Source organism: Bemisia tabaci, chromosome 2 (genome assembly GCF_918797505.1).
Source record: "Bemisia tabaci chromosome 2, PGI_BMITA_v3".
NCBI lineage: Eukaryota > Metazoa > Arthropoda > Insecta > Hemiptera > Aleyrodidae > Bemisia > Bemisia tabaci.
Genome location: NC_092794.1, coordinates 534,679 through 560,618, shown reverse-complemented (window position 1 = coordinate 560,618; position 25,940 = coordinate 534,679). Strand labels below are relative to the sequence as shown.

General features: G+C 38.2%; 1 protein-coding gene and 1 long non-coding RNA gene across 6 annotated transcripts in view; both read left to right on the top strand.

Annotated features, from left to right (window-relative positions):
- Nucleotides 1-15,909, top strand: part of OtopLa (proton channel otopetrin-like a) — a 130,150-nt gene extending 114,241 nt beyond the window's left edge. For all 5 annotated transcript variants that reach the window (XM_019043864.2, XM_019043867.2, XM_072296494.1 and 2 more), the window contains one exon: nt 786-15,909. In XM_019043864.2, the coding sequence (XP_018899409.1) occupies nt 786-920 (135 nt within the window). In that variant the 3' untranslated portion in view covers nt 921-15,909. The remainder of the gene's footprint in view (nt 1-785) is intronic.
- A 5,680-nt stretch (nt 15,910-21,589) lies between these two features.
- Nucleotides 21,590-24,983, top strand: LOC140223960 (uncharacterized). Its single transcript, XR_011899215.1, has 2 exons — nt 21,590-22,498; nt 23,320-24,983. It is a non-coding gene; the product is annotated as an uncharacterized lncRNA (long non-coding RNA).
- The last annotated feature ends 957 nt before the right edge of the window (nt 24,984-25,940 follow it).

The following is a 25,940-nucleotide window of genomic DNA, read 5'->3' as shown; positions in this document are numbered from 1 at the left end:
CGCTTAACCATGAAATGAACGGAAAACACTTCTGTCCGGGCTATTTTAATATGCGTGCCACGTGTCTGATGTGAAGAGTAGAACTCGACTGTTGTTACCTACATTTTGCCTGGCTCCACTGGACGCCAGGAGAAATCGCAGTAGGTATAGCCAGACTAGGCGCGCAGGACGTGGCAATAGCCGAATTCCGGACTAAGTGGGGACACGTGGCGCGTGGCTTAAAAGCCCGGAAAGCCGTGTTTTTCATTGGTTTTGCAGTCATAACATGTGAACAAATAAGTCCCCTGTGTTGCGGTAGAGAATTCATGATAGTATAATATATAGCATATCCGTTTTTGGTGAACATTTAATGGTTTATTTTTTTGGTGCTTTTCAGTGTTTACACGAACGTGAGAAAAATTGTGATCTCAAATCCGATTTAGTCAATTTTTCCTGACTTTTTGATAAGATAAGTATGCAACTTGTACACTCGTTCGAAATCTTGAGTGTTCAATTTGGGATTAGCCCCCTAGACCCTAGAGATTTGCCATTTGGGACTGCTTGTTGATATCTAAATTTGTTGAAAAGCTATGAGGCAACGTCTTGTATCGGGTTTTTCGACTTTGAACTCTGCCCCTCCTTATCAGATTTTTTCGGGGGGCTGAAATTTCAGGAATCGATGCCCTCTCTTAACTCTATTCATGCACAAAAAATGAAGAAAATCCAGGTGGAGGAATTATTGTCGTTTTTGCTTCAATAATGTTTTTCAAACTTCATTTTACCCTAAATACTTTATCTTCTTTCAGTTGAACTTTTATGGATTCCTAGCCTGGTCTATGATTCAACGCATCACATTACCGCTTAGCATATTTTACCGTTTCCATGCAGCAGTGACACTAGCTGAGGTTTGGAAGACAAGCTACAAACCACGTCTGGACTAAGCGCACATGAATCTCTGTGAGAAGAGGATCACTGCAGTTGGTCCCCCCACCTAAATTTCTAGTGAGATCATCCAAAGGTTTATTTATTAATTTGTTATAGGTTTATTTTAAGCATCATAAGGGCACAAGTCGAACTAACAAAATCTTAACTTATTTGCTGGTCATTTTTTTTATAACTAGGTTTCCTTTTTTTTCTTAACTTCTGTTTGAAGGTGGCATTATTTCAATATGGAGGTCATGACCTTTCTATATCAAAATCAGTGCAACTACATCAGATATGTGATACCCTATTTGAAATAAATGTCTCTTTTTCAAGAGAAATTCTATGAGACTGATGATTTTGGGCACCTAGCAGCTGCTTCTTCTTTTCTTTGGAGGAATTTTTTTAAAATTGATTTACCATAGAGTAGAGTTGAATACTGGATACCCAACTCTGACTGAATACAATTTTTTCTGGTATACTGAATAAGTACTTATATATACTACCTGCCTTTTTCCCCTCTTTTTGACTTGAACAAAAGCTTGTAGATCCTGCCAAGTCTTGGACACTTTCAACACTTCGACTGCAGCGTGATATTCTGGTGACTCCTGTACGATACAAAACTGGTAGAGCCGCTATCACTCGTGAGAGTTCGCAAAATCAGGCGAATTATGCCAAACTTCCCAAAATCAAGAAAGTCCCGTAAAAAAACAGACTCTTCGGAACAATTACGACCCTCTGCACTAGCTAAAAACCGGATGTACATGCAAGTGCCTGTTAAACTTAAAACAAAATGTGCAAATAAGCTCAGAATTTCTGAACTGAAATTTTAAAATCCAACCAAACCCAAACCGGCCTTCCACTCCAAAGTCCTCAAAAGGTTCCACGGCCCTAAACAGTTTACATGACTGAAGGGTTTGAATAAAATATTGTATACTTTGGCAAATTTTCAAAAGTATCAAATGCAGTCAGAACGCAAAATAATTTTTGAGTTAACAATATTTGTTGTAGGTCTCTTAAGTCCTTAAAGTTCATTAATAATGTGGTGCACCCGGCAAAACGTAAATAGATTGTTTAAAGAGGAGGAAAAGCATGTGAAATATGCTAAAGTGATTCATTTTTCTCACAGGGATAAGGATTATTCAGTTCCGGCAAGATACCTTTGCAAACATTCAATAGCCAGTTTGGGCTGAATACAAAAAGTTGATACCTGTCTTTGGTACTAGCAATTTGTAAGGTCTATTTCAACCTAAGTAACTCTAACCTATTTATTTTATTTGTTTACCTTTCTTGATTCGATTTAGTTTCTGTTATTACCTTCTCTTTCTTTCATTAATTTATTCTTTGTTTATTCTATACCTTTGATGTCTAGTGTAATCCTTTCCACACTTGGTGGGACAAAAATAACAGGTTTCAATAGGGCCTCTTTCATTGAGCATCAATAATGTATAACGGAACAGCATAAAAGTACAAAAACCCAGTTTCCAATTCCATTGTATTTAGGAACTCAATGTGACCTTTTTCTGTTGGGTTTTCAGGAAAGGGTTTTTTTTTTTAGAGTAACTAAACTGATGGTTTTCTAAGCCAATTTCAAAACCTTGATTCGGAATTCATCCTATACAATTGTTGCCATTTTTTCATATCAGAAAGATCTCTTAAACAAAACAAAAATTATGAATCACTCTTTTCTTTCTCACATTGTTTGTCAGTATAAATGGCAACCATGGTGGTTTGAGTCACTTTTCATTAGACAAAGTACACATTTTGAAAGTAGTTGGTTCATTATTAATTTAGTAAGTAACATGGAGCTATGTACATATAACCCGTGGATACTTAGCCTTTAGTCCCTCCATATCCCACAATGTAGTTTGAATTGAATTCTGAGGAGAGTAACTCAAAGATATAAAGCCATGAAGGTAAAGGAAAGATCCCCCCTCCCCCTTAATCTAAAGGAAAGGGTATCAATTTCTTGTGTAGTTTCTGGACCAACTCTGAATTTCCGTAACTACGCAATCTTTTGGGCATTAAGGGTCCATATTATACTTAAAAAATTGATCATAAGCGACCATTTTTCTACTCCACCTGGGTATAATAGTAGCCTAAACACAGCCCTGAAGGCGTATGTTGCCCAATAATGCGGGTTTTTTGACATTTGACGCGTCGTTTCACTATCATCCGGTTGGAAGAGCAAATAATCCTCCGAGTATGTTCACAAGAGTTATGTTTCTAAGTCACTTTGGCCAATTATACTAGAAATCAAACCTTGTCCCCATTAAAAAATTTCTTCGAATTTTCCAGTTTTTTGCTGGAATTGAAAATGGCTGAATAAGAACGACTTACCAACTCACACTAGAAATTAACCGTTTTTTGAAGGTTTGCACTGAGGAAGTTGAAAATTTTCTCCCTCATAATAGAGTGTCTTAAGATCCTAGCTAAACTGATGAACTGTTGAACTAATTCTAGCTGCCCTTTCCATCTGATCATTCGTTTAGAACTGCGGTCGTCAAGTCTTAGAACTGTCCTCCCCCCCGCTCTTTCCTCAGATGCTTCGTTTTTCTGCCTCAGTTTTACGCCTTGTGCAAGGTACATACTAGTGAACGGATGCGATAGGTAGCCAGTTACTGAAAACTCTGTCACCTATCTTGCATTAACAGTGGGCCACTAAACCATGAACGAATTTTGACTTGCAAATTCCTGTGTCTGGAGGTAAATGATGCATATAACGAGATGCATACTTAAAAGATGTGAAAAGGTAACCCAGAAACTGAGAAATACGCAATTAAAAAAGCGCAGCTTTTCTGCAAATTTAAAACGCCCTAGTTTGGTGCCGAAGTGATTGATGTCATCAATCAGAAGCTAGTATGGGTTTCTACAACTTCCATTAGATGTCTTTCTACTCTTTGTTTATGAAAACGATAGTAAAGTTGAAAATATAGCTGCTGAATCAAAGAATCGAATCTCATTCATGTTATCTGTAGTTAAGAAGCAAAAATTCCTCATTGAAACATGCTTTATTTCTACAGATAATAATTTGACTCCTGTACTGTCAAGATAGCAAGAAGAGTCGTTAGTGCAAAAATGAAGTTTTGAAAGATGGGGTCACTAGCGTCTGGGCAGAAAATTTTATTGAAAGAAGCTACCGGTCTTTGTCGAATTTCCACCAATCACTGTAAAGACTCTTCAAAATTGTTTGGATGATTAAAAATCGACTAATTTTATTTAAAATATATAAAAGGGCATCACTCATTTTCATGTCAAGCTAGCGTTAGGAAAGACAGCTGCAAGTGCTATCTTCTGCATGCTTTCGCGGTTTAGTTACTCTTCACATGATCCTTTTGCACTGTAAGTCCCTAATTTCCTTGAAAGGAAAAGTGGGAATTTGGACTCCAAAGAAGTTTGGGCAGAATATTAACAAATACAGAAGAAAAAGAAGAAAAATTGAAATCTAGCGGTGCATATAGAATTTTATGCAGCTGCGGAAAAACGTATGTGGGACAGACGGGCAGAAGTGTGGCAACAAGGCTAAAGTAACATGGACTGTGCCATTCTAAAAAGAAGGGGACACTCATCATTTGGCGACTATATCATTGACACCAATCACAAACTAGAAGGTTGTCAGGCCAAATTGGGAAGAGTTTGTCAAAAAGGTCGAAAACTAAATGTGCTGGAACAAATTGAACTCTTGAAGACACCAAAGGACCATCTTCTCAACTCTTAATTAGAACAACAGGTGGCACCGGTGGTCATTCCCTCCGTCCTCCTATATGACGCAACACGATCAGCTGATCACGATATCTCACTTGCTAGTTTTGCAACGCGCCGCCGGAGATACTGCACTAAAGTTTCAGCTTCCACTTTTATTTTCGTTCTCTGTTTTACTTTGTCATTCACCTGATGATGGCTGATACAGCCGAAACGGCCTTAGTGTTTTAAGTTTGACAACCGAAGGAAAACTCACATCGGACGAAAAAGAAATGTGAGTATCTAATGGATTTTGCTTGTCCAACAGGATCGTTGAGGAAGCACACACTGAATGTTAAAATACCTACGATGTTGGGCGAAATCGACCTATAGACCCATGTTTAGGCCACATTGGACCTTGAAAAAATAAGAAAATGGCCGATTCATGGTAGACCCTATAAAACAAACACCCTCAATGAGCGAAAAATTGTAGAATTACGGGATGCCGGGTGGGCTAAAAAATCGTCCTCCTAGATACCTTTCCTCTATAATCAATTTTCATTGTGATATTTTGTCAAAGGCTTCTGCTTACATCTCAACTTTGTGATTTTATTTTCAAATTTGTTACCGTCTTAAAGATTTGTGTGATTTTCAAGTGTAAAAACCTCGTTGCTCAGAGACGGATCCATTGAGTATACTGTCTCTCTGTAGAATTTAATCCATCTCAGCTCAGAAAAGAATGTAATCCTAAAAAGCTTGAAAAGTGTTGGGTCAAGATCTACTAAAGAGGTAAAATTGGAAACTGGAGTGTGATAAGTTGAAGACTCCTATCCAATTTCGGTGTTTCATTGTGCTAAAAGGCAGGAGGAGCCGAATACTGAAAAAAAAAAATTTGCGTAAGTCATTCAGTATTGGGAAATCCTATCATATCAGTAAACCAATCTCAAAGCTGTGCATCAGAATGCTCCAAATGGCTGTAGTGGTGTCAGATACCTAAAAATCGTGCATCCAAATGCTTACAACTCCTGAACTAATTGTTTCTCTACCAATATATCAATCAATGAAGGATCAGACTAATATTGTATATGAATTTGTTTCTCCTTTTTTTTCTGTCAAACAGAAAATAGCGTTATTGGCAGGCTCAAACACATAAAATTCAAAAAGCTATAAATCCAAATAAAGGGAAGTATCATAAAATTAATAGGAAATCTTGTACAAAAATCAACTAACTATAGGAAGAATCACAATTTTGGAAGACATTATAACTTGTTGGTTTAAAATCATCTTATTTTTAAGGTGGCAATTTGGCAACATTGCCTAACTGCAAGAAAAAATGTTAAGATTCGAAATTTTCATAAATGTAGCTCTTCAATATAGCAAGACATCACACCAAAAAATGAAAATAATCCGAACCAGGAATTTGGCCATCCTTGCATAAGCCTCAATGAATCAACTAAAGAAAAAAGTGAAATTGTTTTACTTATGGTAACTGTCAAATGACAATTTTGCAACCGAGAATTTAATAATGTAAAGTTGCGTAGTTAATTAGAATCTCTTAAACATGCCCCATTTGCGTATCTCCTACAATGAAAACTCCTAAGTATAATCACAAATAATCTTTGTCTGCATAATAATCAATCCTTGATAAATCTGTTGCAATAGGTTTGATAAGAAACCATTTTCTAATCTCTTTTGTAAATAGTTTCTTTTCTTTTTTTACTCTTTTTAACATTTTGTTAAGTATTACAAGTTTATGTAATTTTATGTGTTCTGATTTTAAAATTTTGACTGTACAGTATTATATTTTAGAATTAGTTAGAAGTTGGTACTTAAGAGAGATTCGAGTCCAAATTAAGCCAGTGGGCTGATTGTTGAAATTTTTATTTTGTATGGTAAACAAGACAAGACCAAGGGGAATGGAGATACTCTATTTAATTCGTGGGCTCTCTGGTCCGGTCAACTGTGATCCGCAATGCGAGTTCCTAACTGGGCTAGGTGATTGTCTGGTTGTAGGCTACCAAAGACATGCCCTTAACTAGCCAATTATTCGGCCCATTTAGGAGCTTGTGTTACGAATCTCAATCGACCAAACAACATAGCTCCAATCTCCCTTTCTCCATTTTGACAAACACAAAATTTCAATGATTGGCGCAGTGGGTGATGACTCAAGGTTCTTATCTTAACTGACAGGTTGTGAGCAGATTAAGAGGAGCCGTAGCTCAAGTTCAGGAAAGATGTTCTATATTTTTATAGCTTAAAATAGGACAGAATGGAAAGATTGTTCCTGAAGTCTTGCTGCACTTCGGTTTTTTTCCTGTTCTGAAACAAGAACTTGTAATGCTTTTGAAACAAACCCAGGATGGATTGCTATCACTGTAAAGATGGCAAACTATGAAATACTTAAGGCTGCAGTAGCATTTCACAACACAAACAAGTAATTTTTTTTTCCTCAAGAAGTTGTAATATCCTTCTTTTAAGTATTTTATGAAACAATTCTTCTCGAGGCATTATCAGGTATACTCTCAAGCTTTATTAGCATAATTTTTTATTACCATTGTAGCATTATTTGAAGGGAACGGTTACAAACATATATGTAATGGGTATGTTGCACCTATTTTTTTTAATTCATTTTCTAATAGTGTGCATTATTCTGAGCTAAATGAATTTTCCTGGCATTTTTGGACCCCCCCCCCCCCCCCCCCACATCCCAAAAAAGCTCCTGAACGTTCGTAAATTTTTAGTGGAAAAATTTAAAACTAAGAATGGCGGGAGAGTATAGATGTTATGTGACGTCACAACTTGTAATCTACGGTTGCGTTCCAGAATTCATCTTTTTGATGCATCGTCAATTGGTCCTATAATAGAGCATGGCATCATGCTCACGTAACTGATGCAGTCTGATGGAAAGTTCAATGACCGTATCTTTCATAGATCCCAGGAATGCTTTGATGACATTTTTTATGAATGGGCAAACGGGTTTGTTTTGTTTTTTTACTATTATTATTAAGAGCGCAAGCATAACACAGTGCGATAGCATTGCAAAAAGTGACTTTTGGCTGAGATTTCTTGAAAAACTTGTGGAATTATAACTGGAGGGGCTTGGAGGACGAGGCACACAAGTGCTGTATTTGCTATTTCGAGAAAATATGTTTACAGTTTCGAAATTACATGGATCCTTATGGTGGAAAGAAAGTTCAAACTGACTTTTTGATACTTAATAATTGGAATTAAAGAGCGATTTTTCTCAGAATATGCAGTAAGAATATTTTTACTTAAAAACCTTTAATACCTATCTTTATTTTTCAAAAACTATACATATGCATCTTGTCCTCCAAGTCCCTCAAATCTCGTTTATTGCTTAAATAAGAAAATTCTAAGGGGCAGTCTAACTTCCCGGGTAGTTTCCAAAATTTTAAAAATCTGAACTTGGGAGCGAATTTTTCGCAGAATATGCATTCAGACTAGTTTTACTCGAAATTATTAAGCCTCGATTTTTCAAAAATTGCATTTGTGCTCTTTGTCCTTCAAGCCCCTCATTTATTTGCCATGAAGTGAACCCTATATGCTCCTTCAGTTATTTGATTTCAGCAGCTCCTCTGAAGAATCCTCTTCCTCTCATCTGAGGATGAGCCAGAAATCATTCCTTTTGGAAATTTGGGGCTATTTACGTCACGCAATGTCATTTACATTGGCTTGTATTGGCTCCATCGTCCTCCAGAGTATGATGGATCTAACTGAAGTCTATTTTCAAATGGAATTCTCAGACTGTTGAAGGCCGTATTCATCAAATTTTCTTGTGATAGTAAGCTCTTTACATTCTCAAGGTGATAAGAACATCCTCAGAAACTTACGAACCGCATCAGATTATTTAATTATTTGGGATACATCAAAGCGTGTCACGAAAGTGAGGTTATATTTACAATCCTATCCGGGACGTGTATATGTCCCATTTCCCGAATGACTCATCTAATGTACTTTTGGTTCTCTAAGTACTAGAAACTAGCTGCCGTAGCATGGTATAAGTAGCTTTTTGCATTTAATTGGTTGGATATTGGATGCTGAGGTTCTATTTTTTTTTGTATGAAATGTGTATCGCTCAGCTGCGCTAGTTGAGGGATCACTATAATCTCATTAGAACATTTTTACCTGTTTAAATCTGTCGGCTGGAAAGTAAATTAGTAGTAAAGACGATAAATTTTTATATTGGGTAAGATTCTCCACCAACTATGCACCAGCTAAAAACTGTTGGCACTTGATCACCCGTCTCGTCCAGGAGTTACCCTCTCCCTTTAATCCAAAGCCTGTTGGGATGAATTTATGGTATTTTGATAATTACATAAGACTAAGGATGCAAAGAGTGTATTCAAAAACTATATCGTTATGATATCGAAGGCAATTAATTGAGTCAGTTCCCATCATATTTCTAAAACTTCCAATGACAGGTAGCTGTAGCAGTGAGCAGGATACGGATGATCAGGAATACCTCAATCATACATCATATATACTGAAATACTGATACAATAGGTAATCATTAGGAGCCAAATAATGGATACAAACTTGCTTCTACCCAAAATATCTAATACCTGCGTTGATATACAGGGTGGCCCAGACCTACCGTACCAGGCATTTTTTTCGGTTAATTTGGGTCGCACGTAGGCCAGGATCGCGGGGATGAATTGGGAATCGACCCCAAGGAATCCAAATTTCATGGTCCCAGAGCCCCCCTGGCGGCCCTTGGGGGGTAAAAGGGGGGTCCGTACTTCAAAAGTCAGGATTTTTGTCAAAATTTTGAAATTATTTCATCAAGTCAGAACGTACGGAAAATTTTAACTTAAATAGACACCAAGAAATCCAAAATCCGCCCATCCGTGTCCAAAATACCGACCCCTAAAGGTGGGGAACACAGCCCCCTTTCAAAAAAATTCAAGTTCGTCAAATTGACGTATAGAGACTCGGAAAAAATGTGTATCCATAGGTAATCGACCCCGAGGAATCCAAGTTTGAGGGTAACGTTGTCCTCAGAGACTTTTCTGACAGGGCACAAGGGTAACCTCCAAACCGGTTAAATTTAAAAGTTTAGAGTCCCCCTGTGCCCCATCAAAGAAGTCTCTGAGGACAACGGGACCCTCAAATTTGGATTCCTCGGGGTCGATTACCTATGAATAAACATTTTTTCCGAGTCTCCACGTCAATTTGACGAACTTGAATTTTTTTGAAAGGGGGCTGTGTTCCCCACCTTTAGGGGTCGGTATTTTGGACTCGGATGGGCGGATTTTGGATTTCTTGGTGTCTATTTAAGTTAAAATTTTCCGTACGTTCTGACTTTGATGAAATAATTTCAAAATTTTGACAAAAACCCTGACTTTTGAAGTACGGACCCCCCTTTTACCCCCCAAGGGCCGCCAGGGGGGCTCTGGGACCATGAAATTCGGATTCCTTGGGGTCGATTCCCGATTCATCCCCGCGATCCTGGACTTCTTGCGACCCAAGTTAACCGAAAAAAAATGCCTGGTACGGTAGGTCTGGGCCACCCTGTATTTAAACAAAAACCGATAAATAGAATTGATTTGACCAGTGAAAACCCTTGAAGGGGCACATAATCTCTCTTTTGGGACTTCCTTAGATGTATGAAGTTTTAATCTGATGCGATTTTAAAACATCCGTTGATGCCGTTGTAAATTAGAGGATATGAGGAACTGATAATTGCAAGAAAATTTGGTAAAATAAGGTACAAATAGACTTAAAATCGTGTTTAAAGAATGGCTTCAGATTCCTTCTGGGGAAACATAGGTGTATCAAAAACGCAAGAAATAGTATACAAGTTGTGATGTAGCCGACCAATGAGAGGCCTCCGTTCGAACTTTGAACTTCATTTAGCTTTTGCAGCTTTAATATCGGACTTGGAGTGTTTTTAACCACACCAACAGTTTTCTCGTGAAAAATTATAGAGGAGCACCCATGAGTCACCAAATCCCTCCCGAGTGCAACATCCCCATAGTAGGTAGCAGCAATTGTTTGTAAAAGAGCTATCTTGACTTGCCCATCACTTTCAGAATATCGTACGTCCTCTTCACTGGTTGGCAACTCTTGAATTTTACCAACATAATTCTATCAAATCTTGTCTAAACTTCACTGCGCACTGTAATGTTGCTTTTCATTGCTGTCATAACATGAAACATGATAGGTGATCAAAACGTTGATATTGCTCAAATTAACCTTCAAACTGATGTACACATTGTTGTGTAGTCCAAACCATATAAGTGGTGGGTGAAGAGCAGAGTCAGTAACTGGCTTGGACTGCTGTTGTAACGCAGGCACATTGTCTTATTCTAATGACCCAGGCTCTTCGTAGCCAATCAACGCTTAAGGGCTGATTTTATTTAATGGGACACTTGAGATTTTATATACAGAAGATGATAGAATGAAGAAACAAAAAGAATGTCATTTAAAAACAAAAAGAACACCATTTAAAAATAAAAAGAATGCCATTTATAAACAAAAATTGACCAAATGACAACAAGGTTATACGGACTCTCCTGTTAAATAAAATAGGCCCTCCAGCAAAAGAACAAACTGTTCCCCTGACTCAACTCTTCCCTTACAACTTTTCAGGATGCGGACCATAATAACTCACCAAAAGTAAATTGTAACCCTGATTTGGTAGGCAAATAGTACCTAATTTTCCTCTTCTTCTCCTTAAAAGAAAGAATTTAGCTCAAGTAGTGTTGTAAATATATTTTAATATCTTTCTTGGCAGGTCTGGTACCTCTAATACTGAATTTTGTTATACTCTAATGCATTTAAAACTGTGAAGCATAGAAAGGACATTACCCAAAATTGTCCATTTTCAACCTCAACCGACTCTTCAAAATAACATCAGGGTCGATAAGAGAATCACTTTTGCAGTCTGGAACAATGACTATTTTCGAAATCAGATAATTAGAAAAAGAAGGTGAGGGGGGTCAGTGTTAAAACTTTAAATCAGAGTCGTATCATTTTTAAAATTTTATTGTGAACTTTTAGATTGTACAGAAATACACACATTTTCTATAACTTATTACTGAAGGGGAGTCTACAAATCGGTATATTTCATGAACGTTTTTGTCGTTGGGAGATGATCTTAGTTTTAAAATGTAGAAAAAACCATTAGCTTCAGCTGTTATCAACGAAGTAGGTCTACTTTTAAATTTTAATCCACCTTTGCCACATTGCTGTAGCTCAAATTTTCAATTGTTTACATTTTGAGCTGTGGCGTTGAAGAGATTGCTTGAAAAATAATAAAACTACATTTATGTGAAATTGACTGTCAAAGCTTCAATTCAAGCCTAAGTTCATATTAGGAACATAATTTGGAGTGCAGCCATGATTTTTCAAAGTTGTTGTGCTGAGCGGGCACCTTGTATTTTTCAAATTCCAAGATCATCCATGCCCTTAAACCGACAGCTTTAACAGGGTACTTTCTAAAAATTTAGTTTTGTCATTTTTCATGCGACCTCTTTAATGTTACAATTGAAAATTTAAGTTCCAGGCACTCGGCAACAGTGGATTAAAATTTTAAAATGGACATATTTCGTTATCAGCTGAGGCTGATGGTTTCCTTTAAATTTTACGACCAAGATCATATCTCTATGACAAACCATTAACGAGATATGTCGATTTAAAGTTTTAACTTTGACCTCCCCCCCCCCTCCTTTTCAGATTTCAAAACTCGTAATTGTTATTGACACGGTAAGTGGTATCAACTCTGAAAATGTTTCGAGGATCAGGCTAAGGTTGGAAATTGCCGATTTTGAGTAAATTCCTGCTCTTTTGTTTTGATATTTTTCAGACCAGTTGCTAATGAGACTTGAACTTTTCAATGTACCTAATAACTATCTTTAATTATGTATTGAATTGTTTTCCAGGTGCGCTAGAATGTTTTCTAAATTCTTATTTTTAGTACCTACTAATTTGATGGTGAAAGAGCAGAAGTGCGTAACTCGATTTTTGACAGTCTTGAGTTAGCTGCATGAACGTGTTGTTGAAGATGTCATCTATCTGCCAGCAAGAGATTATAATTGAAAAAAATCGGGAAGTCACCTAAAACCAAGGATATTGTAACAGATAGATATCGACGGTGTAAGTCGGCAATCACATAACTCGGTTCGCGACGTCGCAGACTTCCTGTCATAGGTACCTTATTTTTTAAACGGAAAACTACTCAACGGCAATTCTTTAAAACTGCCGTGATTTTTCTTCTCTGTGCGAAGAAAATTCTGCAAAAACTTCAAGGAATGATGTCAATTTGTTCTTCTTTAAAAAAAATAACATAGAGGCGGGGATTTTCAGACACCGCAAACGAGTTACCTGATTGCCGACTTACACCGTCGATATGCGGTACGGGCCTACTTAGGGCGGGGTATCTGGACCTGTTAGGGGATACATGCGCCTGGTGGGTATGCAGCGTGTTTTACGTAGAGGCGAACTCTCCCATGAGAAATACCTAAGAATATGCGGCATAAGAGTTCGCCTCTACGTAAAAGACGCTGCCTACCCACCAGGCGCATGTTCCCCCTTACAGGTCCAGATTACCCCGCCCTAACTGCATATCTAACTGTTACAACAACTTTGCCTAAAACCGTAGAACTTTTTTCGCTTATCTCGGGCTTAAGTGCAGCAATGCGTTTCTCGTGATCAAATGTCATTTTCCAATCATACAATGCCTGATCCTGCCGTATGAGATCAAACTAAGGCTTCTGATAAGGAATTTTAAGTGTGAAATTCTTTTTTCAGTCTTTAAATGACCAAAATCCGCCAACAACAGGATTAAAACACTGATCGCAAAAATGCGCATCTCGTGTTAAAGTGTCAATTCATAGTGCCGAAAGCGCGAATCTCAGCATTTCTGCTGTACTTTCTAACACTTCGAGGAATTATTCAAAATTCTGATGAAGTCTGAAAAAGCATCTTATTCTTGCTATCCTCGAGAATTATTACCCTTCTATTTACACAAAGGAGGAATGTAGACAGATTTTTTTACTCTCCTGAACAATCGTGTTTTCCGAGTCACGCACTTCTGCACTTTCACCATCGAATTGCCCCAGCGCATTGGTTATCTGTTTGAGAACAAGTGGGTGGAATTTTCTCTTCATTTTGAGTAATGAACTCTCCATTTTTATGGTTTTTACACGTAGAGAATTTATTTACCGAGATAATTTTTTTTTTTTTTTTTTTTTTTTTTTTTTTTTTTTTTTTATGTCTGCCATTGCTTTGAAGATCTTCTGAGAAAACCCATTTTTGCCGCCATTTTCCGAAATGGCGGCCGAGAGGAGGGAAACGAGGGGAACACGGGTGGCTATCGACGGTTTCTGAATCAGGTGGGCCCAACGGTCTTTGTAAAATCAAAATCACGTCGGTAGTTGGAAACTGTGTATCACGATGCGTTTTTGGGTTAAGCAACTGCACAACGCAAGAAGTGATCCAATTGGGTTTCATTTGGAGGAGAATCCTTTTTTTACGTTCAATTGAAGCATTATCTTTGGACGCCACCCAGTTGTTCCGTTCATGAGAAATTACATGGTAGAATTAACGAGAAAACAGTGAAACCATAGGAGACCAAAAAATTCGGAACCTCCAAAAATTGAAATTTGTTGATGGAAGTTTGATCAGTATTCGTCAATTTTACCGTAAAAGAATATCTGTACTACCAACAAAGGATTCTGACTTTGGTTTACTTTTTTCGACCCACTTGCACCTATGTCTAATGCATAGAGTACAATAGAGTCGCAATGTACTGGATCGCCGATGAAGCCACTTTTGGAGGCTGTTTTGTCCAGTACTCCGGAGACTAGAGTGCGACGACTAGCAATGACGCATGCGCAGAGACTCGCGTTCAGCGCACCCCACCCCCGACTCGGCTCCGCTACAGAAACAGGTCCACACATATTGAACCAGCTTAGTAGGCCGGTAAAAAGTCTGAAATTGTGCCCATATATGAATGTTATCCAAGAGTAACATACACTAATGGATTCATTATGGCTTTGAATATCCATTTAAAGCAAAATTTGCACAAATTAATATAGATGGAATAAAAAAAAAAATGGAAAAAACACAAGCAGTCGTTGATTTCTCCATAAGCCACCGTGTTAAGAAATGCCGGTTGGCTCACACTTGGTATAACTGTCGACTGACTACCCCAGTTGCTGATTATTTTTTTATATCCTGTGACATACTCTATGAAGTTTTGATCTGATCCATAGGTAGTAAATGATTATTGTCTACTTGTCACTTTATCAGTGTTACGTTTCTTTTTCTCCTTTTCTATTATTTGTTGTAAATTTTTTCGAATCACAGAAACAGTAGCATTATTATAAAATATAAAATAAAGTGAAAAATACAAGGAACAGAGTAGATTGTAACTTATTTGCATGAGAAAGCAGAAAGAAAACCTCAAGAGAGGGATCAGACCTGTGGGGGTGACCAGCCCCCAGGACTTGGTATAGTTGAGGCAGCGCAACTCAGATGAGTTGTCAAGTAGTTGAATGGCCTCTATGTTTGGATGTTATGTAGGCAGTGCTCATAGTTTGTGGAAACTTTACCAATATACTGCGCTACCGTTTTTATACCCAGTTGTCTGTGGATATCCAAATTGCGCTAGCTCGAACCAGTGCGCGCTTATGATTTGTTCAAGAAGCCTGTTTTGAAACCGTTGAAGAATAGTAGCGTTTGATAGAGCAGCACACTTTTAGATCTGAGAGCGTATGCCCCTGTTGGTCTAATGATTTGTTTATAAAGCAAGAGCTTGTTATCTACACTTGAAGTAAGTGTCCCTCGTATAAGCTAGTTGAGTTTTCTAGGTTTATTGGAGCACTCCTGTCCTTTGATCTTTAAATGTTCCTTCTACCTAAGCTTGGTATCCTGGTGAGACCCAGTTAGTGTTTTCTTGTTGTTTTATTTCTTATTCATCTAATTATTTATTCACTGGTTTGCTTTAATAAGTAAATGGATTGTGAAAATAATGATTTTTTCTTTTAACAGGAAGAGAGTTTCCATACTGACTGCCATTATACATGAAAATCAAACGATGCCTTTCTTTAGTAATCAAATTAAAATTCCAAACAATGATTTGTATCCTTAATTTTCGTTTTCTAAGCTGTTAGCCTTTACTCACTTTCGCTCATCTCAATGTCTAGTTATTAATCTTAGTTGTAATCATAACCTGAGTTTCTCTTTTTGGATTGTTGTATATATGTTTTGATAATTTGATCTATTCTTATCAAGTGTAATATTTTTCGTGTAAAAATGAAAAAAGCCTGACGAATAAAATGTATTACCAGATACAGCAAATAATCTTATGATCTCTTGTTGCTCATGAAATCTTAGTGTGAATGTTTGGAAGAAGCGTCCCGTTTGCTCGATAGCATAAAATAATAAATAGCGTCGCCCTAAGAAGAGCCACGGTAATCTCTTAAATAGATCAGCGTTATCAATGACCTTGAAAGATCTTGGTTGGCCATGTCATCCTTGTTTGTTATGAATCTTGGTTAACCATTCCTGAAAGTCTACTGCCTTCTTTGTAATCTATGCTCCACTCGGGTCAGTTAACTCGACCAAAATTACGTAAGAATTCTTACATAATTTCGGACCTTTGCTGTCAGTACAGCGTGTCTGCAAAAAATACTCAGAAAATAAATTAGACGAATCGATGTATTTTCGACGTTTTCGATGTGATTGCGGGCACCGCACAACGAGGAATGTAAGACAGAGGAACGAAGTATTTTCTATTTCATGAAGATGGCATGAATCTCCTTTCAGTAAAGCTTTTCGACCTTCACTGTCATAACAGGGTGTCTATTAAATTTTTGAGGGCGAAAATGAACATTGCTTCTTACAAATTTTGTCAATGTCATTGTTGAGGTATTTTTGACATTGTCCATGTGATTACGGGCGCCACACAACGAGGAATGTAAGACATAGGAACCAAGTAGAATCTTTTATCTCTTACAGAGGGTATGCCCTTACTGTACTCGGACCTCAACTGCCACTACAAGGTGTTCAACAAAATTTGAAAACAAAAAAACGGCTGGCTAAGTTAAGGTATTTTTGACGTTTCTGCTGTCATTTCGGGCATCGCAGGACGAAGAATGTAAGACAAGGGAACCAAGTAAAATTTTTTATTCCTCACAGACGGTATGAACTTACTTTCATTGTCATTGTAGGGTGTCCGATGAATTATCAAAAGCGTAAAAAAGGTCTGTAGGCTCTATGCAGGCCAGGTTAAATTTTTATTCTTTCAAAATTCTTGTCTACCGTGTTTTTTAATCACATAGGGTCATTTAAGACCGTGCAACAGTTGGTTCGGTCGATTTAAAAACATAAGTCCCACCCCAATAAATGTACCCTTGTTGTACAAGAAATTTTGATGAGACAACCTACATCATGAAGCTTAAGTGCCCGTCCCACGCACAGACTGGAGGCTTCAAGGAGGCTCATTGATTCAATTGTTGACTGTTACTGTTGCCTTTTCAAATACCGTCGGCCCGAAAATGAAGGTAGCTGATGTGTTCGGGACACAACATAGATAAGATCTTGAGATCTCGAGGACGGATCTAGTGACTATATTCTTCAACATAAGGTCAAACTATCAATTGGACAGCATTTTGCAATTCGGAACTGAAGGCAATATGGTAGGTTTTCAGGAGAGCAACTTTTGCAAAAACCATTGACGTTTTTCCTGAAAAGGGTCAATGTTGCAGTTTGATGGTTCATTTTATGGCAACACCCGGAGTTGACAGATTCTTCGAAAACATCACACTGTTGCCAAAAATTAGAAAAAAAGGCCTCATTGCAAAATGAAGAATCCGGGGAAGCTCATTTTGCAATGGAGATGTTGCATGTGTAAGGGATTTGCAATTTGACTGCTGTTTCTTATGTAAAAGTTCGCGAAAAACACGATGGTGCCACTGGTTTTCTCTGAAATCAACTCCCAAGCTCAAAAAAAGCACTCGAAGTGAGGCCAAAATGGAGGGGATATCCTGCCCTACCCTAAGAGTCTACCTCTACATCAAAACAAAGTCTCCTTGCAAAGATAGGTAGCAAATACATTAGCAGGGTTGCCGTGTTTTCAGTTTTGGAGTCCAAGTGAAGTGGCAGCCCTGTCAATGTATTTGCTCCCTATCTTTGCATGGAGAGTTCGTTTTGATGTAGAGGTGGATTCTCAGGGTAGGGCGGGATATCCCCTCCATTTCGGCCTCACTTTTAGAGCTTTTTTCGAGCTTGGGAGATGATTTCAGAGAAAACCAGTGGCACCATCGTGTTTCTCGCAAACTTTTACATAAGAAACAACAGACAAATCGCAAATCCCTCACACATGCAACATCTCCATTAGGAACTATAGATTGTTATAGCACTGAATGCATAGGAGAGACGACCCCGGTGTCACTACACAATGGAGGGTTAACCCCAACAGAGAAAACACCCCTGCCCCCGTCATACGAAGAAGGGGGGGAGGTGCATCGTCCCTGCGGAAAGATTTTTCACCAAAAACAGGGTGTGCCAAAAATATGGATACCTACAGACTTGCAAATATTTCGAGAATGGTGGCAGATATTAACATGCAATTTGGACGGGAGGGATTATAGATTCGATTGACATGAATCGATCGAAAAATGAAAGCGTGAATCGACGCAGACTCGATCGACAAATTATTAAAAAACCGGTGTCATGAATCGATCGGAAAGTTGAAACGCGAACCGATTGACGTGATTCGATCGGCACCGATTCGATTAATGACCGTGAATCGATCAAAAACCTGCGAATCGATCGACAAATCCGTGAATCTATTGACAACCCCGTGAATCGTTCGAAAAATCCGTGAATTGGTCGATAAACCCGTGAATCGATCAACAAACCACCCATGAATCGTGAAATTTTGAAAATTCGAAAATCCAAGATTCGGGATGTGGCCTAAAATGCTATCTCGGCTCCTGTTCGATCGATCTTGCTTATTACGGGCATCGGGGTATTTTTGGACGAGAAACTCGAATTTCTGGTCAAATTTTGAAAAGTCGGAAATCCAAGATGGCCTAAAACGCTATTTCGGCTCCTGATCGATCTATGGTGGTGAATATTGGAGCAGAGAGTATTTTTGGGCGGGAAACTCGAATTTCTAGTCAAATCTTGAAAATTCGAAAATTCAAGATGGCGGATTTGGCCAATAATGCTATCTCGGCTCCTGATCGATCGATCGTGGTGAATCTTGGTTCCATCAAGTATTTTTTTACGGGAAACTCAAATTTCTGGTCGAATTTCAAAAATTCGAAAATCTAAGATGGTGGATGTGGCCGACAATGACCACACTCTCGGGATCTTTCATTCCTCAGAGACGCGCGGTTAAATGGGAGCTCAGAAGATGCAACCTCTAACTTGTTTTTCGAGGATTAAAATTGAAAAAATATCGGAGAAAATTCTAGTGCCTCATGCGTAGTCAATACTTAAAAAAATGCAAAAATCAAAACTTACTGAATAAGCTCATTGTCAAAATTTGAAAACATTTCAAATTTTCGAAATCGGACCAGGAATTTGAGTTTCCCGTCCAAAAATATCTCCTACAACCAAGATTCACCGCGATGGATCGAGCTGGTGCCGAGATGGCATTTTTGGCCACATCCGCCATTTTGGATTTTCAAATTTTCAAGGTTTGATAAGATATTCGAGTTTATTACCGTCCAAAAAGTCTACCCCCCCCCCCTTGGTTCCAAGATTCACCACGATAGATCGAGCAGGAACCGAGATGGGTCATTCCACGTCAACGCAACCAAGCTCGGAACCCGACCCCCTCCGATTTGGCTGAAAATTGGTATACGGGGTCTTTACATCATTCTAAGAAACTGGTTTGAAGGGTTTTCCCATCCGACGCCCCGTTTGCGAGATATCGACCCCCAAAGATGAGGTGAATTTTAGCGATATTCAAAAACGCCCGTTTTAGCGAGAGAACCACTGAACAATCGGACAGCTTTATGCAATAAGGAACTAGGGTTAAATTTTCGATTTTTTTTTTTTTTTTTATGATGAATTCCGTATTAGGAGGGTGTTTACTTACTATTGAGGAAAATGAAAATCCTCAAAAACGATTTTTATCCCGGTTCAGCGACCCCGCAAAAATTGGCCGTCGCAGGATCACGCGAGGTTCATTTTGTAATTGGGACCTATACCATGGTTCCCTATATTGCGTAATGCTAGACTTGAATTTCCCATTTTGCAATTCGGAAATATAAGCAGGACGGCAAAATGCTATCTCGGCTTCTGTTCGATCGATCTTGCTGATTTTTGGTATCAGGCGGTATTTTTCGACGGGAAACTCGAGTTTCTGGCCACATTTCGAAAATTCGAAAATCCAAGATGGCGGATTTCTCATCCTAGGGACCAAAATGAAAAGAGTAAACTTGCATCACAAACTGCAAACGGGACGTAATTTTCGAACACATGCTCCCCTGACTATGCAATAAATCGCCTTTTCCCGTCATTTTTAAGCATTTCCGGCCGGTTTTCATTTCCGTTTGGATCCGTGCCCCATCGATGCACGTTAGTAAGGGTTTGTTACTCGAAAGTATACACCTTAAGGTTGTAATGGAGAGAGAAAATTGGAATTTGCAGTTACAATCCATGAAATGCATCGGTTACGGTGTGAAAAATCGTCTTTTTGCGTCAATTTCGAGGATTTTCGGTCGGTTCCCGGTTTCCATCAGGCCGTTAATCGATCGGTGCATGTATGGAAAGCGTTGATAGTCCGTTTTTATACATGTCAGAGGGTAAAGTGGGAAAAAATATCGATAATTGAAGAGTTCATTATCTAAATATTTGGATTAACGTGTGAAAAATCGTCCTTTTTTACCAATTTTTGGCCTATTTGAATTTTTAGAGGCCCTTAACCGTCCGATAGCAATTGAAAAAAGTATATTAACCAAAAGTATATATCTTAAGCTTGAAGTATAAAAAAAAAAAATCGAAAATCGGAGGGACTCTTTTTTAGATAATGCAGTTTGAACATTGAATGGCGAAAAAATCTTAAATTTTAAAAAACTCTAAATTAGGTACGGTCATTTAAACAATTTTTAGCTCAATTTTGATGGCATATTCAAAATTTACACGAAAAATTGGTCTAGAAACACTCTTTCAAAGTATGATCGGTTGATACAGAGTCTCGCTACAGAGAGTCAAAGAGAGGGAAGTCAAGAAAATGAGAATCGCCAAAACGGGCGTTTTTGAATACCTATCGCTAAAATTCACCCCATCTTTGGGGGTCGATATCTCGCAAACGGGGCGTCGGATGGGAAAACCCTTCAAACTAGTTTCTTAGAATGATGTAAAGACCCCGTATACCAATTTTCAGCCAAATCGGAGGGGGTCGGGTTCCGAGCTTGGTTGCGTTGACGTGGAATGACCCAGATACCATTTTGGGCCACATCCGCCATCTCGGATTTTCGAAATTGATCAGAAATTCGAGTTTCCCGTCACAAGATACTCCCTGGTACCAAGTTTTACCACTATAGATCGAACAGGAGCCGAGATAGCATTTTAGGCCACATCCGCCATCTTGGATTTTCGAATTTTCGAAATGTGGCCAGAAACTCGAGTTTCCCGTCGAAAAATACCGCCTGATACCAAAAATCAGCAAGATCGATCGAACAGAAGCCGAGATAGCATTTTGCCGTCCTGCTTATATTTCCGAATTGCAAAATGGGAAATTCGAGTCTAGCATTACGCAATATAGGGAACCATGGTATAGGTCCCAATTACAAAATGAACCTCGCGTGATCCTGCGACGGCCAATTTTTGCGGGGTCGCTGAAGCGGGATAAAAATCGTTTATGAGGATTTTCATTTTCCTCAATAGTAAGTAAACACCCTCCTAATACGGAATTCATCATAAAAAAAAAAAAAAAAATCGAAAATTTAACCCTAGTTCCTTATTGCATAAAGCTGTCCGATTGTTCAGTGGTTCAAACCTAGGGTTGCCATATCCAAAAATTAAAGAAGAGGACAGACCAAGGCCAAAAACGAGGACAAAAAGAATACACTTCGAATACAAAGGAAGAAGAAAAAAAGAAGACATTAATACGTCAAAATTAGGACATCAGTTTTAAAAATGGAGGACATCTCCATGTCACTTGTACGTCGCCTTGCAATTTTCACACATTTTCCCCTTTTGTAGTATGAGGTGAAGATGTGCCTTTCGAGTAGAGAATTAAAATACAACCAAAGATATGTCTTCTTGATCCACCGCTCAAAAACAGAGATGAATCTGAAGGTAGGCTGTTTTTCTCCTCAGCGACGTCTTGACTGTCAGTCATCTTTTAACAGATCGAAAAATGAATTTGAGAGGTAAGGTATTCTTGAAATTGTGGAGGATTTTAACACTCAATTTTTAAAGCCTGAGTTTTAGAATACTTCACTCTTAAAATCTGAAATTCAAATCTGAATATCGACCTGTGAGACAAAGTGGTCATGACAAGCTAAGGGCCAGAGAGCGTGCAATATTGAGTTCCCAGTTAGCAAGATTGAGCTCCGTCATTTGGATCCATTAGCCCGTACAGGAGCTCGCTCCAATACTCGCGTTATCCACAAAATGTAGCAGTAGATTGAAGATGGCATTGCTAAGCGCGCTCCTTACAGTCTCCGTCCACAGTCTCTAGCGGCAGATTGGAGACTGAGTTGATAAGCGCGCTTCTGACGGTGTTCATCCACCGTCTCTAGCGGTTGAACGAAAATGAGTCGGGTACGAGTCCAGGCGAGCGCATCTAGCCGCGTGTGTAGTGCGTTTGGAGTTGCGGAGAAATGCAGGAGTCTGGATGCGCGCGCCGCGCGTCCTTCAACAGGCAAGTTGTTGTGATTTGAGTCGTGAGCGCTTATGGAATTGATTGTAAAGTCCACTTGTTAAAGTAAGTATTTTCCCCATGTTTTTATTGCGTTTTCATTTTCTTTACCGGTGTTTAATTCTGCCGCTCGTGCAAGAAACAAAGCCGAAGTATTTATCTCTTAGTTAGTTATTTCGCTGAGGGACGAAAGTTAGTTTTCCTTTTCAGAGCTAACCTCCCTACCACTTTCTACCATGCTCTGTTTGTTTGAATTCAACATATTTCCTTGCGAAAGTGCAGGACAGCTGATCCTCAGTTGTCCTCCAGACGTTGAATTACTAATTCGGCAAGAACACAATTCAGCTTAATAAGCCAAAATTCTCGTGATTGTAGTCTATTCGAATCTTACTTGGCTAATGCAAGGTACCACTGGCTTACATCTTGTAGACTCGTGTAAGCACTCGAGCAGTGAGCTTGCTTATGAGTTGTCGACGTATATACTTAATCAATGAGTTTCAGACTGCATCTCACTTCTTCTCCGCTAGGTACTTTCATCTGTGCTCAGGGTTGGAATTGTCCTTGTCCATTGTAACCTATCTCGGATGAGATAAGCTGAACTCAATGAGTAATTGATTTTGGTTTCATCCGCTGGGTGGTCCTTGTTAGGTGTGGAGTATTTGTTCACAATAACATACCTCAAGGGGTTGCGGAGTCTCTCAGAAGTCAACGGAAATGAAATGGTGATTTTCACAGAACTTTTATGCGTTAGTTCTGAAGTATTCAATATTTAAATGATAACAATCGCTGATTCTTTTTACAGAGTAAATGTATAAGAACTAAACATAAGTTGGGTTTATTAGGTGTGAAGCTAATGTGTAATGTCATTTTCTTCATCTATTTTTCAGTGGCCTCACTCCAGACGAGCATCTGCACTCAGATTTATTTCCAAGTATTCTGGAATTTCCAAGCGGCTAATATTCTATGATCTGATTGCCCATCCTGTATCTGAGCAATCATTGGTAGAGAGTTAGCAGCAAAATCAAATCACCTCAAAATTCATCATTTAGTGCTTCAAACAACATTGATATCAAGGAAGATTTAGTGTAGGCAACTTAAATAATCATAAACAGTGACTTTCAAAGTTTGATTTGTCCAGATATTAATTTTTTCAAACGAAGAAGAAAAGTGTACTTAAGTTCAGTGTTGGAAATGCCTAAATATCTGAATCAGTAGGTAAAACCAAAGTGTTCTGAATTTAAGTTTTAAAGAAGAACTTTATATTTGGTGAGTCTTTTTTTATATAATTTCTTAACGCATACTCTTTCAACACAGAAGGACTTTGATAAACTGTAGAAAGCAGTTTCTTTTGATGCTCATCATGAAACATCATCTCAGCAAGTTTGATGCCCTCTCAAGTTTGAGTTACATATTTGTGCTGTATATTACCTGAAAATTTTGATTTTATGTAGTTCAAAGCCTTGAATATTTTCTGTCATACTTTTTAGTGATCTAGCTGTATTTGTCGGCATCATTTAAGTGGATCTGAATGTCATGATTTATCATTATAACTTATTAAGCTTAAATTATAGACATTGTGTAACTCCATCCCCCCAAAACTGAGGGTCTCGCAGTCAAAATCTCACGATACTTTACACCGGTGACTAATGAAGAGTTACTGGAGTAAGCGTTATTCGGACTAGATGTGGCGCATCAATCAATACCTTAGTATACATTTTCTACATCAAACTTCATTCATCTTTGCAGGGTTCTCTATGGCAAACATGCTCCCTTTGTGCTACCAGCTACATGTGTCTTTCAGTGTCATTGATTATCCTAGGATGACCAATGACATGTGTCATCCATAATCGTAGGATGACCAATGACATGCGCCGTTTAATGTCATTCATCATCCTAGAATTCCTAACGACATGTTTTAGGATTTTCAATGACATGCATCCTTCAATGTCAGGATTTTCAACAATATATGGAGTTGAATGTCTTTCAATGTTTTTGTGAGGAATGAAGGATATACCCTTGGAACGACATCTGATGACAAAGTGGCAAAAGTTATATTTTCCTTGAGAAAGTGGTGAAGATTCATTGTCAGCTTCGATGAGATTTGATAGAAAGTATTTGCAGCATCCTATTCTGGACGTCTGTTGAGGCTCCATCAAATACGGCTAAAGTCATTAATACTGTTCTTTCGTCAGCTTTCCAATTTTATCGATAATAATTCTTACATCTACTTAATAGTGCCGATTCCGAGAGGAGACTCTTATCAACAGGGTTGTAGAAGAATAATAAGTTATCAAAACCAATGTTTTAAGATATGGCTAGTCTCCAGAATTTCTTATTTTCATACAAATTATGCTTATTACGTGTGCAATGTGTTCCATACATCAACTTTTTTAATTAATGGAAAAACTGAACTAGGTAATAAAATTTTCTCTTAAATCTCTAGTTTGCCCTAGAGAAAAGATCATCTTGTACATCATCAATGTACATCTTAAATTTAGAAACGAGTCTATTTGGAATGATATAATGGTAATAAAATATCTTTGTTGGTATACATCTGAGTTTTTTTCTTTTCTTCTTTTTTTCTTGACTTTAAATGTTCTCCTTTGTTACATTGTTGAGAATAAATCTAGTTAGCCATAGGGGAAATAATTATGAGAATTTCTGTTAACGTTCCTGCAATCACATATAATTAGTATTTCAATATAAAAAGTTTTATTAGCGACATATCGAATTCATCCAAGAGGCAATTTGTCTCCTAGAAAAATAGATTTTCGAGGTAATATGGAAAATAACTTTGGTTAATAACTTTGACTTGGTATTTTGTGTACCTATCGAAAACACTTTGATAAAAGTACATTATAAGTATAGGTCTTTACTATAAGTTTTCTTTTAAAAAAATTAAGTTTTCTTTTGGGGTTACTTTTAAAAAAATCGGATCCACAGGAAGTACATCTACATCTCTAGAGTGCCTGATTTCTGAAATTTTGAAGCTAAAAAACTGAGGAATAAAGTGAAAAATATACAAGAAAAAATTTCATGGATTGTGAAATTTTTTCAGAGGTATTTTTGACATTTTATTTTTGAGCTTTTTAGCCTCAAAATTTAATTATATTCTCTTGAGATATAGATCTATTTCCTGAAGATCCGATGTTTTGTAAAAGAAATAAAAACCCCGAATAAATTTCATTATCAGTCAGAACTGCCGCTAGGAACGCGCTGCGTGACGCCGCGCGTGGGCCGCTTGCGTCAGTGCTACAAAGCCGCTCCGGATGCCGCGAGTAGCGGCGCCTGGACTCCGAGTCCGACGAGGGGTATCCACATTCAAACGGGTGAATATCTCTAGCTACACTGCCGCTCCTCTATGTGGATAAGCGATTCCGCTTTGGCACCGTCCACCGCTAGAATCGGCGATGGAGCTCGATCTTGCTAACTGGGATTCTTATACCTTAATTTTTTAACAGAAGGCCTAAACGACATTTGTTCGGTCGTATTTTTTAGCAAACTTACA